Below are 15,327 nucleotides of genomic sequence, written 5' to 3'. Positions count from 1 at the left end.
ATGTTTAAAATGGAACTTAGAGTGAGCAGCTGGACCTAGGCTCGATTCAGCATTGCAATTCTTCCTGCATAAGGAACATCTACACATAGTCAGTGATTCACACAGGGTGGAAGGCGGCCATTCAGCCCTGCTTAATCATGCCAGATTAAAAGATAATAAGTCATGGTTCCTTCAAAATGCTCTGCTTTGTGAGGAACTTGAGGGGATTTGGTACGTCACCAATGTCTCCAGCAAATTTCTACAGGGATAGTGTGGAGGACTTTTTGACTGACTGCATCACAGTCTGGTATGGAGGCTCCATTAACAGAATGACAAGAGGCTGCACAGGGCTGGAGATGCAGCCAGCTCCATCAAAAGCAAAACTCTCCCCACCATTGTGGACATCTTCATGAGGCTGGCCCCAAGAAAGCAGCATCCATCATCAGTTACAGTACCTTACCATCTGGGACATGAACAATGTTCCCCCTAATTCTTAGTAGTCAGTGTGCACAAAAATCTTACGCTGTGCAAATTTTTTTCCTGTGACAAAAGTATGCGCGCACTGAATGCACACATGGCACAGTTTATGTGGTCTTACAAAATATTTGACATAAAACTGCACAGAATAACAACAAAATAACACATGTTTAAAAGTCACTCAGTTATTTTTTCTCTTTCCTGTCTTTGGCATTTACCCATTCTTTGTAAACTCTATCTAGAACTTGAATGCGATTTACTTGCCAAATGACGCTTCAAAAAGTCAAGTTTCCAAATATCATCCCATTTCTTTCCACTAGCAAATTCTCCAGCAATTTTCGCATCACGACAATACAAGCAGATAGCTCCAGTTTCTGAATCATACATAAATATTTCTCGTAGCTGAACATTCATGACCTCATGAGCTTTTGGTGTAGCAGTTTCTACTATTTTGTTAAGCCATTCAACTTCAAGCAAATTTGCAGTTCTTTTGCGCCTCACGCCCTTTGCTTCTTTTTACTTCGACACAGTGATTCAATATTTTTTCAATTAAGAAATTAGTAAGCTACCTACAGGATTTGAAACAGATCTTTGTAAACTTTACGATATGAACACTGTCCGCCAAAGATGGCTGCCGCCGTGATGCAGCTGTACAAACCGGAACAGGAAAGGTGAGGTGACGTAAATTAGTGATGTGCATTCTGGTATTTGAAAAACCAACTAACTAGTTAACAGAAACATTTAGCTAAAAGATTATTTTCAATAAGTATAATTGTTAATTACTGCATTATTTTAGGTAACTAACCTTTTGTGTGCACATTAATTTCCTTTGTGCGCTGGTTGAAAAACGTGTGTGCATGTGCACACAGCTTAGAGGGAACATAGGACATGAACTTTTCTCAATTCCATTATTAGGGCGGAGGTTAAGGAACCTGAAGACTCACTGTTAAGCTTTGTAACGTAAACATTAAATTAATTCAAAGGAACACATGGGAGTCCAGCAATACAGGTGTAACGTTGTCTTTACTTTAAGTGAGGTGTGCACATATCACGTGCAATTGATGTATTTTTTTAAACCAACCCGTAATTAACTATTTAAAAGAACAAGAGGGTTTAATCAAACTACATATTTCCAGGTTTTCTCAAATATTATTGAAATATTAAATACACAACACCCACGCACAATGATTCAGGAACTGCTTCTTCCCCTCGGTCATCAGATTTCCAGAGCATAAACACTCCCTCGTTGTTCTTATATTGTCACTATTCTTTTTAAACTTACAGTAATTTTATGCCTTTACATTACTGCTGCAACACACACAAATTTCATGTCCTGTAAGATAGTGATAACAAATCTCATTCTGATTCTTCAATTTTTAGTTCAGTCGGACTGAATAATCCCTCCAATTCCTTTGCAGTCTCATCATTTAGCATTCAATAAATGCACTGTCTTCTTGGACAGGTAGCAAATAAACAGATTATTACTGAGGGGCTGATCAGGAGAGATAAATGCGCCAACCTGATGCTTGTTTGCTCCACTGATATTTTGGGCAGATTAACAAGAGCTTACATTTTCCAAAGCTGCTGGAGGCCGTGATAAATCCTATGAATTATTTGGCCTTTGTTGGTCTCTAAGACAGACACGCACTGCATTACAAAAATCACAACTAGTTACGTGGTAAAAGGGAATTTAATTCTCACTGCCTTTTATTTCAGCCAAATTGATACCACCAAAAATATTGCTTGAAAATTACAGAAATCAAGGCTAGTGGGTGGGGTGCGTTGGATCAGGATTATTATTCATTTATTTTATTTGTTGAGATACAATGTGGAATAGCCCCTTCTGGCCCTTCGAGTCTCACTGCCCAGCAACCTTCAAAGACCCCTGGTTTAACCCTAATCTAATCACAGGATGATTTACAATGACTAATTAACCTACTCTAGCCACACTGGACTTCGAGGCAAGAGGACCTGGGTTCAAATCCGGCCGGCTCCTTGCACGCTTTCCATCTGTGCTGGGTTGAGCGTCGAGCTAGCAACTCAGCCTCATAAAAAAAGGTGCTAAAGAAGCGGCAGAAAGGCGAGGAAAGGGACAACAACCATTAACCTACTCACTGTTACGTCTTTTGACTGTGGGAGGGAACCCATGCACTCCACAGGGAGGATGTGTAGACTCATTATAGATACCATCGGAATTGAATTCCCATGTAATGGCATCACGCTAATTACCACACTGCCATGGCCCAGAGGCAATTTTATTAAAAATATCAGCAAGCATTGGGAAGTTAAACTGCAAGAAAAATAGTCATATTTTGCTCTAATTCAACAGGTGACTGAGAAACAAGGTTGCTGTTTCACAACTCCAGTGACCTGAGGTTTATCCCAACCTCTATCAGTGTGAGGAGCTCACATTTTCATCCAGTGACTGCATGGGGTTAATTTTCTGCATCCCACACCCCACCAAACCCCCAAAGCTCGGATTTCTTTTGCATGCTGGGTTCAAAGTTCAAAGTAAATTTATTATGTAAGTACGTATATGTCACCATATACTCCTCTGAGATTCATTTTCTGGGTAGTGTGCGGAGACGTAAAAAATACTTTGATACTTACAGTATACAGTATTGTGTGCAAAAGTCTTAGGCACATATATCCAATGTGGATCAGAGAGCGAGTTTGTAAATCTGTCGGGAGCAGAGGAAGTTAGGAATGGAGAGGGTGCAGGGCCACGGCAGGGGTGTGGCATAGGTAGAAGAGGAGAGCCAGGGGTGGGTGTGGTGTGGCTGCAGACACATTTGACCCTGAGACACCAGGTAAGGTCGTTTGATTCCAAACAATTGGTTTATTGCTCATTATGGAATGTCTCTCTGGTGCTTTCCTCTCTCTTCCCCCTTTCCCAACCATGATTCCCCTCTCCCTGTCCCCTTCCCACTCTCAGTCCACATTAGAGACCCACATCAGAATCAGGTTTATCATCACTCACATATGTCATGAAATTTTTTATTTCTTTGCGGCGGCAGTGAAGTGTCATATATAAAATTACTACAGTTTTAGGCACTCTAGTTTGATATGTGTGTCCAGGACTTTTGCACAGTACTGTATATATTTGATTGGCTACCATGAACTACCCCTAGTGCGGATGGCAGGAGAATCTGGGGGAGGGGGGGTGGGTGTGTGCGTGTGGTAACTGACAAGCATTTGAGAGATGAGGGGAACAAGCAATGTTTCAACGTCTGGAAGATTCAGGAGGTTGAGTATCCTGTGTATTTAATATTTCCATAAAATTTGAGTAATACCGTAATTATTATTGTTTGATTAAGCATTGTTTGTTTACATAATTCACTCTGGGTTTTATGTACGAAGTACATGAATAGCAAATGTCACTTCACCACCACTTCATTAGCCAAGGACTGAGTTCTTGAGGTAAAAGTTAGACCACACGAAGAATATTGTGCTCTTTTCACTTCAGTTTGTAACAGGACGGATGGAAAAGCTTTAGAGAGGCTGCGAAGGAGATTTACCAGGATGCTTGCCTGTATTAGAGAGCATGTCTTTATGAGGATAGGCTCAGCAAGCTGAGGTGTTTCCCTTCGGAGTGAAGGATGATGAGAGGTGACCTGTTAGAAGATGATAACAGCTATAGATCGAGTGGATAGCTGGAGACGTTCTCCCAGGGTTGAAATGGCTAATACCAACGGACATAATTTTAAGGTGACTGGAGGAAAGTGTAGGGGCGTTTGATTCAGGTTCTTCACACAGAGAGTGGTGGATGCATGGAATACACCACTCGGGTGGTGGTAGAGGCAGCTGCATTCGGGGCATTTAAAAAAACACATATAGAAAAATGGAGGGCTACGTAAGAAGGAAGGGTTAGATTGATCTTCAAGTAAATTAAAAGGCCAGCACAGCACTGTCGGACAAAGGACTTGTGCTGTTGTGTTCTACGTATTTAACTCCACTGATCGCATGATGCTTTGGAATAATTCATCTCCTCCGTGTGGAGGCTCTCTTCTGCTTCTACACTACATAATGGAAACACCTCTGTATTTAAAGATATTTGGAATGCTTTCTATTACTCGTATGGACTAATATATGCATTTAAGGTACAATTTATTCCCCGGTCTTTGCAGAGATGGAGAAATATCTGTGGAAGAAAACAATGTCATAGTACTTCAGAGCCAGAAAAACTATAAGTCAATTTACTCCTGACAGTTATTGAATTCAAAGAGTCTTAACAGTCAAAAACACTGACTAGATTGAATATTGAATATTTTTTTGTACAGTTCTTAAGAATCCCAACAATAGTACATCTTTTCATTCTAGGTTCTCACACACTTACTCAAAACATGGAAATACTATGCAGTGTTCTAATTTCTCAACCAATTGCTCGAGGAACTCAGCAGGTCAGGCGGCATCTATAGAAAGGAATGGAGTCGATGCTTCAGGCCAAGACCATCTCAGCTCTTTGTTCCTTTCTGTGAATGCTGCCTGACCTGCTGAGCTCCTCCAGCACTTTGTGTGTGCTAATCCTAGCTTGCAGCATCTGCAGAATCTCGCGTAGTCTGCTGCGAAACGTGGGTGTCACGGCAGTGTATCGGTTAACGTGGTGCCGTTACAACTTGGGGCTTTGGAGTTTGAAGTTTAATCCTGGAGTCCTGCATAAGGAACCTCTGCATATCCTCCTCGTGGACTGTGTGGGTATTCCCTGGGTCCTCCGGTTTCCTCCCACAGTCCAAAGACATGCTGGACAGGTTAATCGGTCGTTCCAAATTGTCCTGTGATTAGGTAAGGGTTAAATCGGGATTGTGGAGCTGTATAGTTTGAAGACAGAGAAGGGCCTTTACCACCTTGTATCTGAATAATTCAATGATATCATGACTTATATCATGGATCTTCATGTCAACACGTACTTTGACAGTGCGACTGAAGGAGATTACTGAGGAACAGAAAACGGGGTTTTCTTTTGCTGGGTAATTAACACATAGAGAGAGATCAGCATTGTTTCTAGGTGGCACAAGTGGGTATGCATAAAAGTGGATCCGTTTTAAAAGATGCATTCAAATTAGTGTGTGTGAGTGTGTGCGCCCACTTGTCCACACAGCATCAAAAATAACTTCAAAGGCAGCAATTCAATCCACTCTTCAACGCTCTTTTGTGACGAGGCATTTGTGAAGTGCCTGAATGAAAACAGTCTCCAACATGCCCAGGAGACAAAGGGAGGAATCAGACCATCACCAACAAAAGGTAGGATCCACTTGAAATGCAAGGATTAAAATATTACAATGAAGCAGAGGATAGGACTTTCACAAAGGATGATTTACAAACCAGCGACATGCCCACACTTCAATGCATATTTAATAAGAAGACCAAGCATTAAAAGCTTTCCCTTTCCCCAAGAGCTGTAAAATTTGAATCATGCAAGAGGCTGACATGCAAAATATGGAAAGGAACTAACTGGAAGAGACCAAACCTTTGCCTTCGATCGGCCATCTATAAAACGAGCTACATTTTGCACTACCTGCATCCCTGAAATTCCCTGTGTTGAACCGGAGGAGCTGCGACCTTACCTGGACAATCTCCAGCATTTCATCCCGACTGATGTACCCATTCCCATCCAGGTCATACATGCTGAATGCCCACTTCAGTTTCTGCTCCAGCTTGCCTCGAGAGGTGACACTCAGTGCAATAATAAATTCTCGGAAGTCAATCGTTCCGTCGGCATTGGTGTCAAAAGTGCGGAACACGTGCTCAGCAAACTTGGAGGCGTCCCCATAAGGGAAGAAGTTTGCATATATTTTCTTAAATTCTTCAACAGTCAGATTTCCACTCGGGCAGTCTTTCAGGAAGCCTTTGTACCACTCCTGGAGCTCGTGGTCAGTAAACTCGGTGTTCTCTCGAAGATCCTGAAGGACCTCGGGACGTAGTTTGCTATTTTGCTTACCCATGTTGTCTCGTGCGGTCACACCTAATGAAACAGGGGAAAGGAAACAGACTTAGCATGGCTTATCTTCGCTGTTCACTTGCAAATAGAAGGCACTTTCACTGAAGGAAGCCCTTGATATAAACCAGTGTGTGACAACTGAGTAACTGCAATTTATTCAGAACGACAATTGTTTGGGAATAAACTTAATTTCTTCGAGTCAAAGAGTTTATGTAGTTAAATGATATATAAAAGTTGTGCTCCGTTGCCAGTTGCAGAAGTAGGATTTAACCTTTTGAGTTACTATTAATAAAATTCATGTGCCTAATAATGTGATGTGCTTATGGCTGAATCACTAGCGCTAGACCTCATGTTCACACTGAGCAGAGATACACCTTTAAATTCTGACCTGAATCATTGACTCCATTTCTCCTTCCAGAGATGCTGCAGATGCTGGAATCGGGAGCAACAGTCTACTAGAGACACGAGAGGTCTGGAAATCTGGTGCAATAAACACAATGTACACTGGAGGAGCTCAGCAGTTCAGGCAGCATCTATGGATGGGAATAAATAGTCGATGTTTCTGGCCAAAATTCTAAGTGTGTGGGAGGAGGGAGGGGGATGTGGGGGCTTTAATGTTTTCTGTCATTCATTCTTTTAGGTTTTTTTTTCTCTTTCGTGGATGTCTGCAAAGATTAAGGATTTCAAGTTGCATTCTGTATGCATTCTCTGATATTAAATTGAACCGATGTCACCATACACAACCCCGAGATTCATTTTCTTGCGGGTATGCTCGGTAAATCCAATAATCAGAACGGGATCGATGAAAGAATGACCCAAAAGGGCGGACAACCAGCGTGCAAAAAACAACAAGCTATGCAAATATAAAAAGCAAAAAAAAAATGCAATAAATAGAGAACATGAGATGAAGAGTCCTTGAAAGTGAGTCCACAGGTTGTGGGAACAGTTCAGTGAAGGTACAAGTGAAGTTGACTGAAGTTTCCCCTCTGCTTCTAGAGCCTGATGGTTGAGGGATAATAACCATTCCTGAATCTCCAGGAGGACCAGCACCTTGCCTTAGGGCTTGGGCGCTTCACAAACCCGGAGAGTTATGTTGGCTGGTGTCAAGGCCTCGTGCCTTGACTCTTGGTAGGGTCACCCATGCCAAATAGGCCAGAATAAAAGTGGTCCACTGGCAATGAAGAATACTATATCTGTGTGCGCGATAGTGTTCCTGAGTCTCCACCCGAGATTTGCATGACTGACAGTGGTGAAAACCGAGAGGAAGCTATTGGCACAATGAAGGAAGACAGGGATGGAGGAGCTTTGTTGCTGCCCCAAATACTGTGGTGTAATAGGCAGTAAGTAACTGTTTCTGAAGCTGGAGCTACTATTACACTATTCTTTCCCTGTGTTGGCGTGAGGCCAAGTGGTTAAGGCGTTGGTCTAGTGATCTGAAGGTCGCTAGTTCGAGCCCCAGCTAAGGCAGCGTGTTGTCCTTGTGTCCTTGAGCAAGGCATACATACAGCGTGCCAAGCTGCATCAGTGTCCTTGCCCTTCCCTTGGACAACATCGGTGGCGTGGAGAGGGGAGACTTGCAGCATGGGCAACTGCCGGTCTCCCTTACAACCCTGCCCAGGCCTGCGCCCTGGAAACTTTCCAAGGTCCCTTGAGATTAACGGATGCCTATTTCCCTAGAATTGTTTGTGAAGTTTAAGCAGTATTTGTATGCATAGATAAAAGTTGTAATTTTCTATTGGTTGGGTATTCCTATACTGTTCACAGCACAATCTAATAGTAGGTAGTCAGTTCACCCTCCCAGATTTATGTGCACATTAATGATTTCAATTAAACCAATGGACTGCTACTTTTATGATTAATTCATGGATTAGCAAATCATTATTGTAGCAGAAGTGGATTAATTGGTTTAAGTTCCTTTTCGGTAGTGATTAGAAGAAAGATTTGACTTGTATTTGAAAAGTACATGTGAATATTCTGCATCTTGTTGATTGCAATACCCTGGATACCACTCATATCTAATAATTATGCAGATTTTTCAAGGGAGATCCATCTCTGTTTTATGTGTTCATGTCAGGAATAATGTAAATGGCTGTGAAGATTAAATGCAATTTGAATAATCCCCCTCAGCCACAAAACGCTTCTGTTACAACTGAGGTTTATTTCGTGCAGTCAACCTTCCTTTCACGTTCATGCAGTACATTAATTCAACATGCTCAATGAGTCAAAAATCTGTAAACAGTTTAATAAACACTTTATTATGCAACACCCTAGTTTAAAAACCTCACCATGTTTGAGTGTACAAATTTCAAATGTCATTGTAACAAACTCTAATCCAGTTAAATATTGCTTCTTGGCATCGTCGGACCCAACATCATTTCCTATTAACTATGAAATGTTCAAAATCCTAGTACAATGTACTTCAATTCTCAGATGGAATTTTATGATAAAGGTCATCGGCTTGAATTGTTTTAGTATTTAACAGATTTGGCATTTTGAGTTCATTGATGCACAGCATTTCTCAATGTCATTAGAGGTTCATTTATTATCGAAGTATGTATGCAGTATACAACTCTGAGACTCGCCTTCTCCAGACAGCCACGAAACAAAGACGACCCATGGAACTGAGTTCAGAGAGAAACAGCAAACCCACCCCCACTGCACAAAAAAAAACAACCACCTGCCCCCAAAACCCCCTCCTCCACACAAAAATGCAACAAGTACATTGGCCTCCAAAATCCCCCTCTCTCTGCACAAAACAAATGAGAAAGAATGGGTGAAAACACAGAATATATAAACTATAAGACTGAGAAAAAAGTCCTTAGTCCGTACTCCAAATCAATAAACACAGAAAACTTCGGTAACATCCTCCAAAATCATCAAAAGAGAGAGAGACCTATTAAATATAGTGAAATACACTCTATCAGTGAACCAGCCACTTTGACCCTTTTAGATTAATATCCCATTTCAGAATCCCATATTTGTGTACGATTAAAACGTTAAATCAGATTGCATGGCAGATCTATCTTTGCATGGAGAGAGAGGAATGGTGTCATTTCTGCAAGATTATCTCTGTTAGCAAATAACACAAAGCAGAAATTTTACATTAATGTCATAAAAATACAAATGTAACTGGCTAATTCATTGAATGAAGCTGTCAAAATAAAATTATGGAGCCAATGTCAAGGTCTCAGAGACAGTGCTGGGAAGATTTACTGGAATAGTTCCAGGGTGGAGGGATTTCATATACAAGGTGGGACCGGAGATACTGGGACATTTTCTCCATAATAGAAAAGTAAGAGGAGGTTTGATGTTGGTCCATTGGACCATGAATGGTCTGGATATGGTATATCGAGGAATACCATTCTCTTTGGTTCATGGAGCTGGTGTGACAAAGAACACTTGGTAAATGCACTCCGTACACACACACACATATATACACAAACATTGCCTTGTTATCCTGCTGTCACGGTGCTGAGTGTATGCACTTCATTGTCTTCCCCGGTTATATTCTCATAATGGGTCCTGACCCAAGCTGATGCACTTGCGTTGGCTCTATGGTGCCTTTCCACCACAAACAGCAGAATATTCCATTTCTTTATTAAAAGGGATGTGTATATGTTTGTATACTGAATTTAAGGTAGATAGAGTCATAGAGTCATTGAAAAGAACGGAACAGAAACAGGCCCTCTGGCCCATCTAGCCCATGCTGAACCAATATAAATTGCCTACTCCCATCGACCTGCATAGCCCCTCGTATCCATATCATCCATAAACCTATTCAAACGTCACTTAAATGTCGAAACTAAGCTCACATGGACCACTTGTACTGGCAGCTCGTTCCACACTCTCATGACTCTCTGAGTGAGGAAGTTCCTCTCATGTTCCCCTTAAACTTCTCACTTTTCACCCTTAACCTATGTCCTCTGGTTGTTGGCCCACTGAACCTCAGTGGAAAAACCCTGCTTGCGTTTACCCTATCTATACCCCTCATGCTTTTGCATACCTCTATCGCATCTCATCTCAGTCTTCTACAGTGCTAAAGAACACAGTCCCCACGTATTCAATCTTTCCTTATAACTCAGGTCCGGCAGACGCAGCAACATACTTGTAAATTGTCTCCGCACTCTTTCAAACTTGTTTACATCTTTCCTGTAGGTTGGTGATGAGAACCGCATGCAATACTCCAAATTAGGCCCCGCCAATGTCTCATATAACTTCAACCTAACAGTCCATGTTCTGTACTCAATACATTGATTTATGAAGGCCAACATGCCAAAAGCTTTCCTTACGACCCTATCAATGACGCCACTTTCAATGAATTATGTACCAGTACTCCCAGACCCCTTTGTTCTACCACATTCCTCAGTGCCCCACTGTTCACTGCGTAAGACCTACCCTAGTTGGTCCTACCGAAGTGCAAAACCTTGCACTTGTCTGCATGAAATTCCTTCCACCATTTTTCAGCCCCTTTTTCCAGCAGATACTTCTGTTTATTTTGTAATATGATTGTAGCTACATTGTGGGGTGCATCATATTCTAATTCATGTGTAGTCTCAAGTTAACTTTGTGGATAATTAAAGATGGTATGTCCTGGTGCCTAATAAATAGGGCTCTTCACCCTCAGTAGGAGAAAGAGAGAGATCAAACCTGCCAGGGATTCACATTAGACAGAATGGTATGGAGTGTTTTCTGGAAGGTAAATATTAGCAGTTTTCTTTTCATTATTTTTGTGAATTTTTGACGATAATGTTTGATTTTTGACGCACCTAATAATCACCCTCGCACAAAGTCATTCCAGCCACTTTTTCCTTTGGTCATAGCCCACGTATCTCACAGCTGGGAACACATATAATCTGGATTAATGAATATACAATGGATGCAAGGTGAAGTTGCTCAGAGCGACTCTGAAGTTCAGTGTAGTTTGAACTCTTGCCTTTGATTCAGTTTCCACTGCTCCCAGTATCTGCAAAACCAGTTGAACTTGGCTGTAGGGGGAGAATTATTGTCACGGCTATGTGGAATCAAACTGACAGGACTCCCCCACTAAGTCAAATTTATTATCAAACTACATATGCGGTAGGACACGCATACTACCTTGAGATCAGTTCCTCGCTGGAATTTACAGGAAAATAAACATACAACAGAATTGATTAAAAACTATACAGACTGAAAAACGACCAGCATGCAAAGGAAGAGAAACGGTGCAAAAAATACTGTATAAACAAATAATATTGAGAATGTGAATGGCAGAATCCTTGAAAGTGAGTCTGTAGGTTGTGGAATCAGATCCGAGCTGACGAGAGTGACCATCTTGGCGATGGTTTCGGAGCCTGATGGTTGAGGGTAATAACTGGGGACTGCTTGTCCCTGTGCTATAACAATTCATTTGTTCTATGATGTCTGTCCACAACTGGATATTTGTCAATTATTTGTGCATTTTCAATCATTGTTAAAGTATTTGGCTGAACCATAAGTAAGACATTTTGACTCCTCAGCGCAAACACTGCTGTTAAATAGCACAGAGGCTAAGGACTTAAAGAATCTTTAGCAGAAGACTTATTCCACAGCCTGAGCAGTGTAAAGGCACACTTTAAACTTCAGTGGTCCCAGCCAATAGCATCACTACCTTTATCCAAATCCAAATCCACAGAAGTTACTTCAAAACAAAACGACTATTATTACTGAAAATGGATCTCCTACTTTCCCAGCGTATATGACAAATAAACTCTTCTCGGGCTTCTAGCCAGGTACATGTATCGATTTTAACTGATGTTTCAATGACAAACTTTGTTATTTTCTTCAGGGATGATGCCTGCGCACGTCCAGTCCAGTGGTATCTATACGCCTGATATCTGTCCCTCCTGATTGGTCAAGTCCTCAGCCAATCAGGTTTCTGCTCTCCGACCTTGCTTACAATTGAATTCCAGTTCTTACTAAGTGCAAGAAGTTTGAAAAAGTTAGTCTTTTTGAAATTGCTATTGCAGGACAACAAGACGTAGGCATGATGGTAGGGTAAACCAGAATGACCCCTTCAGAAAGAAGCAAGATTTGGGTGGTACTTTCGTACAGATAGTAGAGTTGCAATTTCACAGTGCCAGAGACCCTGGCTCAATCCTAGCCATGGGTTCTGGCTGTGTGGAGTTTGCATGTTCTCTTCGTGGCTGTGTGGATTCGCTCCTACATCCCAAAAGCATGTGGGTCATTCGGTCCACAGGTCTCTGTAAATTACTCCGCACTGGTAGGCGTGTGGTAGAATCTGCAGAGCAGGTAGAACGCTGGGGTGGGGGTGGGTGGTTGCGATTAATACTGTATCAGTAAAAATGGTTGGTGAACTTGGAAAGACGACCACCTTCTGCTCGCACTGTATGACCTCAATACTCTATAGGAGGGCAGGGAAGTTTGCGTGTGCTGGATCATATTCCAGGTGGCACAAATTGTCAAATGCAAATTGCAACAACTAATGAGTGAAACATGACAGAGTTAGAGCAATAGTGCGAGGAGGAGGAAGCAGGAACCATGATCACATCTCTTACATTTGGAATAGATTTGAAATATAATGAACTAAACCTTACAGACAAGCCAAAATAGTTTTATTAAAACTTTACTTGTATAGAATTTTCGAATGCTGACTACCCAATAGCTCCATTGTTCCAAACAACAATTTTCTTTCAAAAAAAAAATCCCAGGGAAACAAAGCAAATGCTAGAATGTTGAACAGGGCTAATATATTCTTTTGTCTCTTTAGAAGCCTAATAAATGATGAAAATTGTAACACATGGTGAAAGGGCAACATGGGACTCACTTCACATGCTTAATGTAATTGTTATTGTGCATACATGTCACCCATTAGATTGAAGCATCAATAATTTCAACAGAAACATTTAGCACTGACTGATTTATATAGTGAATCCCAATGTAAGGTTAGAATGACATCTGGGAAAGATTCCTTTTATAGTTTCAGTACGCATTGTCTTATTAGCGAGATTAGAATCAAAAATTATTTTTGCTTGAAATCCAGATGATAAGTGGTCTTTGCCTTGTCTAAAATGAGATTAAATTGTTTTTGAAACAAGCATTTCAGAACGTGGTTCAATATCACTGGCATATGTCATGAAAATTGTTGACTTTGTGGCAGCAGTACAATGCAATATATAATAGGCGGAATGGTAGCATAGTGGTTAGCACAACACTTTACAGTACTAGCGACCGGGGTTCAATTCCCGCTGCTGCCTGTAAGGAGTTCGTACATTCCCCTCATAAACGGTAGGTTTCTTCCTTCCACAGTCCAAAGACGTACTGGTTGGTAGGTTAATTGGTCAATGTAAATATTCCTGTGATGAGGTGCGGGTTAAATCGGGGTGCTCGCTGGGCAGTGTGGCTTGAAGGGTCAGAAGGACCTATTCTGAGCTGTATCTCAATCAATCAATCAAAAATAAGTGCCTAGGAAATGAATAACAGCAATGTTCTATCTGAAGGTAGAGTATAAATGTTCAATACTGTGAATTCTAGGGGGAGCGGGTTTGAGCTAAATGTAGATTGTATGTTCAGCTAGAATTGTACAGAGTTCCGATGAAGAGTCACAGCCTGAAACACTGACTCTTCGTTCCTCTCCATGATGTCACCTGCACTGCTGAGCTCCTCCAGCACTTTTTGTGTGTTGCTCTAGATTTCCAGCAACTGCGGAAGCTCTGGTGTTTATGCAGATTGTACATTGGGTTACAACACTGCATTAACTGTTCTGACCTGCTCTCCTTCAAAATGAGGCTCTGCTTCGGGATTGCTGGACGCATACATTAATTTTATATGACATGAGCTGCTTTAACACAGATTACCATTTAATTATCTACCACTGCTGTTCTTTAATATTTCAACAGAAAGCTTCAATTCAAATGGACTTTTTCCTGAAGAGAAAAATGAACTCTGTATATACATTGATTTGATAGAAGAGATGTATACGTCATTTATCCTACCTGAAACATATGCAAACTGCCTTTAAGATGACCAAATCTTTCCACTTTTGTTACTACGGTTGAAATGGTATGTAAATATTAAGGTGATAGGATGAATAATGTTCAGAACTTTAGGGCTTTTACAAGCATTCAATTTAACCCCTTAAGTTGACTACCACAAAGTATACTTATTTCTTACTATGGAATGCAAGCTGCTTTTTCCGCTGAGGCTGGGTGGGACTACAACCAGAGGTCATGGATTAAGGGTGAAAGGTGAAAAGTTTAAGGTGAGCATGAGGGAAAACCTCTTCACTCAGAGGGTTATGAAGGTGTGGAATGAGCTGCCGACACATGCAAGCTCAATTTCAATGTTTAAGCAAAGTTTAGATAGGTACCTGGATGGTAGGGGTATGGAGGGCTATGGTCCTGGTGCAGGTTGATGTAAGTAGGCAGCTTAAATGGCTTAGCACAGACTAGGTGGGCCAAAGGGCCTGTTTCTGTGCTGTATTTTACAATAACTCTAGACTGTTGTGCAGATATCTCAAATGTTGGTAGAGACAGCCAGAATAGAGAAATGGTAATTAAAGGTAAGTAGGTCAATACGAGGTAAATTAATTTCTCCCTGTTCTCTGAAGACCGCTTCCCTGGTGAAGCCAAATTCATAGTCTGAACTGTGTTCGGTAATGTACCAGAGCTCTGCTCAGCCACTTAAACAGAATTATCCAGTTGCATAGAAGTGGGAACTTCTGCCCACGATATACGTGCAGATTATTTTGCCACTGATTCTGATCCCATTTGCTTACATCAAGCCCATAACTGCCTGCTTAATTATCCCCTAAATGTGATGACTGTGTCTGAGAAGATACAGAAACTTGGGAGCATGTACCACTAGGCTCCAAGACAGCTTCTACCCCACTATTGAAAGACTATTAACTACTTCCCTAGTATGATGATTTGGACTCTCGACCTCACAACTCACATTAA

The 15,327-nt window shown here is 41.3% G+C and overlaps 1 protein-coding gene across 2 annotated transcripts in view; it reads right to left on the bottom strand.

The window, feature by feature from the left end:
* Positions 1–15,327, bottom strand: part of LOC132383356 (hippocalcin-like protein 1) — a 143,728-nt gene that overhangs the window by 26,474 nt on the left and 101,927 nt on the right. For both annotated transcript variants that reach the window (XM_059954250.1, XM_059954251.1), the window contains exon 3: positions 6,021–6,418. In XM_059954250.1, coding sequence (XP_059810233.1) covers positions 6,021–6,398 — 378 coding nt within the window. In that variant the 5' untranslated portion in view covers positions 6,399–6,418. The remainder of the gene's footprint in view (positions 1–6,020; positions 6,419–15,327) is intronic.

This window comes from Hypanus sabinus, chromosome 30, assembly GCF_030144855.1.
Source record: "Hypanus sabinus isolate sHypSab1 chromosome 30, sHypSab1.hap1, whole genome shotgun sequence".
Lineage (NCBI taxonomy): Eukaryota > Metazoa > Chordata > Chondrichthyes > Myliobatiformes > Dasyatidae > Hypanus > Hypanus sabinus.
The sequence above is the reverse complement of the archived record's forward strand: the minus strand, read 5'-3'. Positions and strand labels throughout refer to the sequence as shown.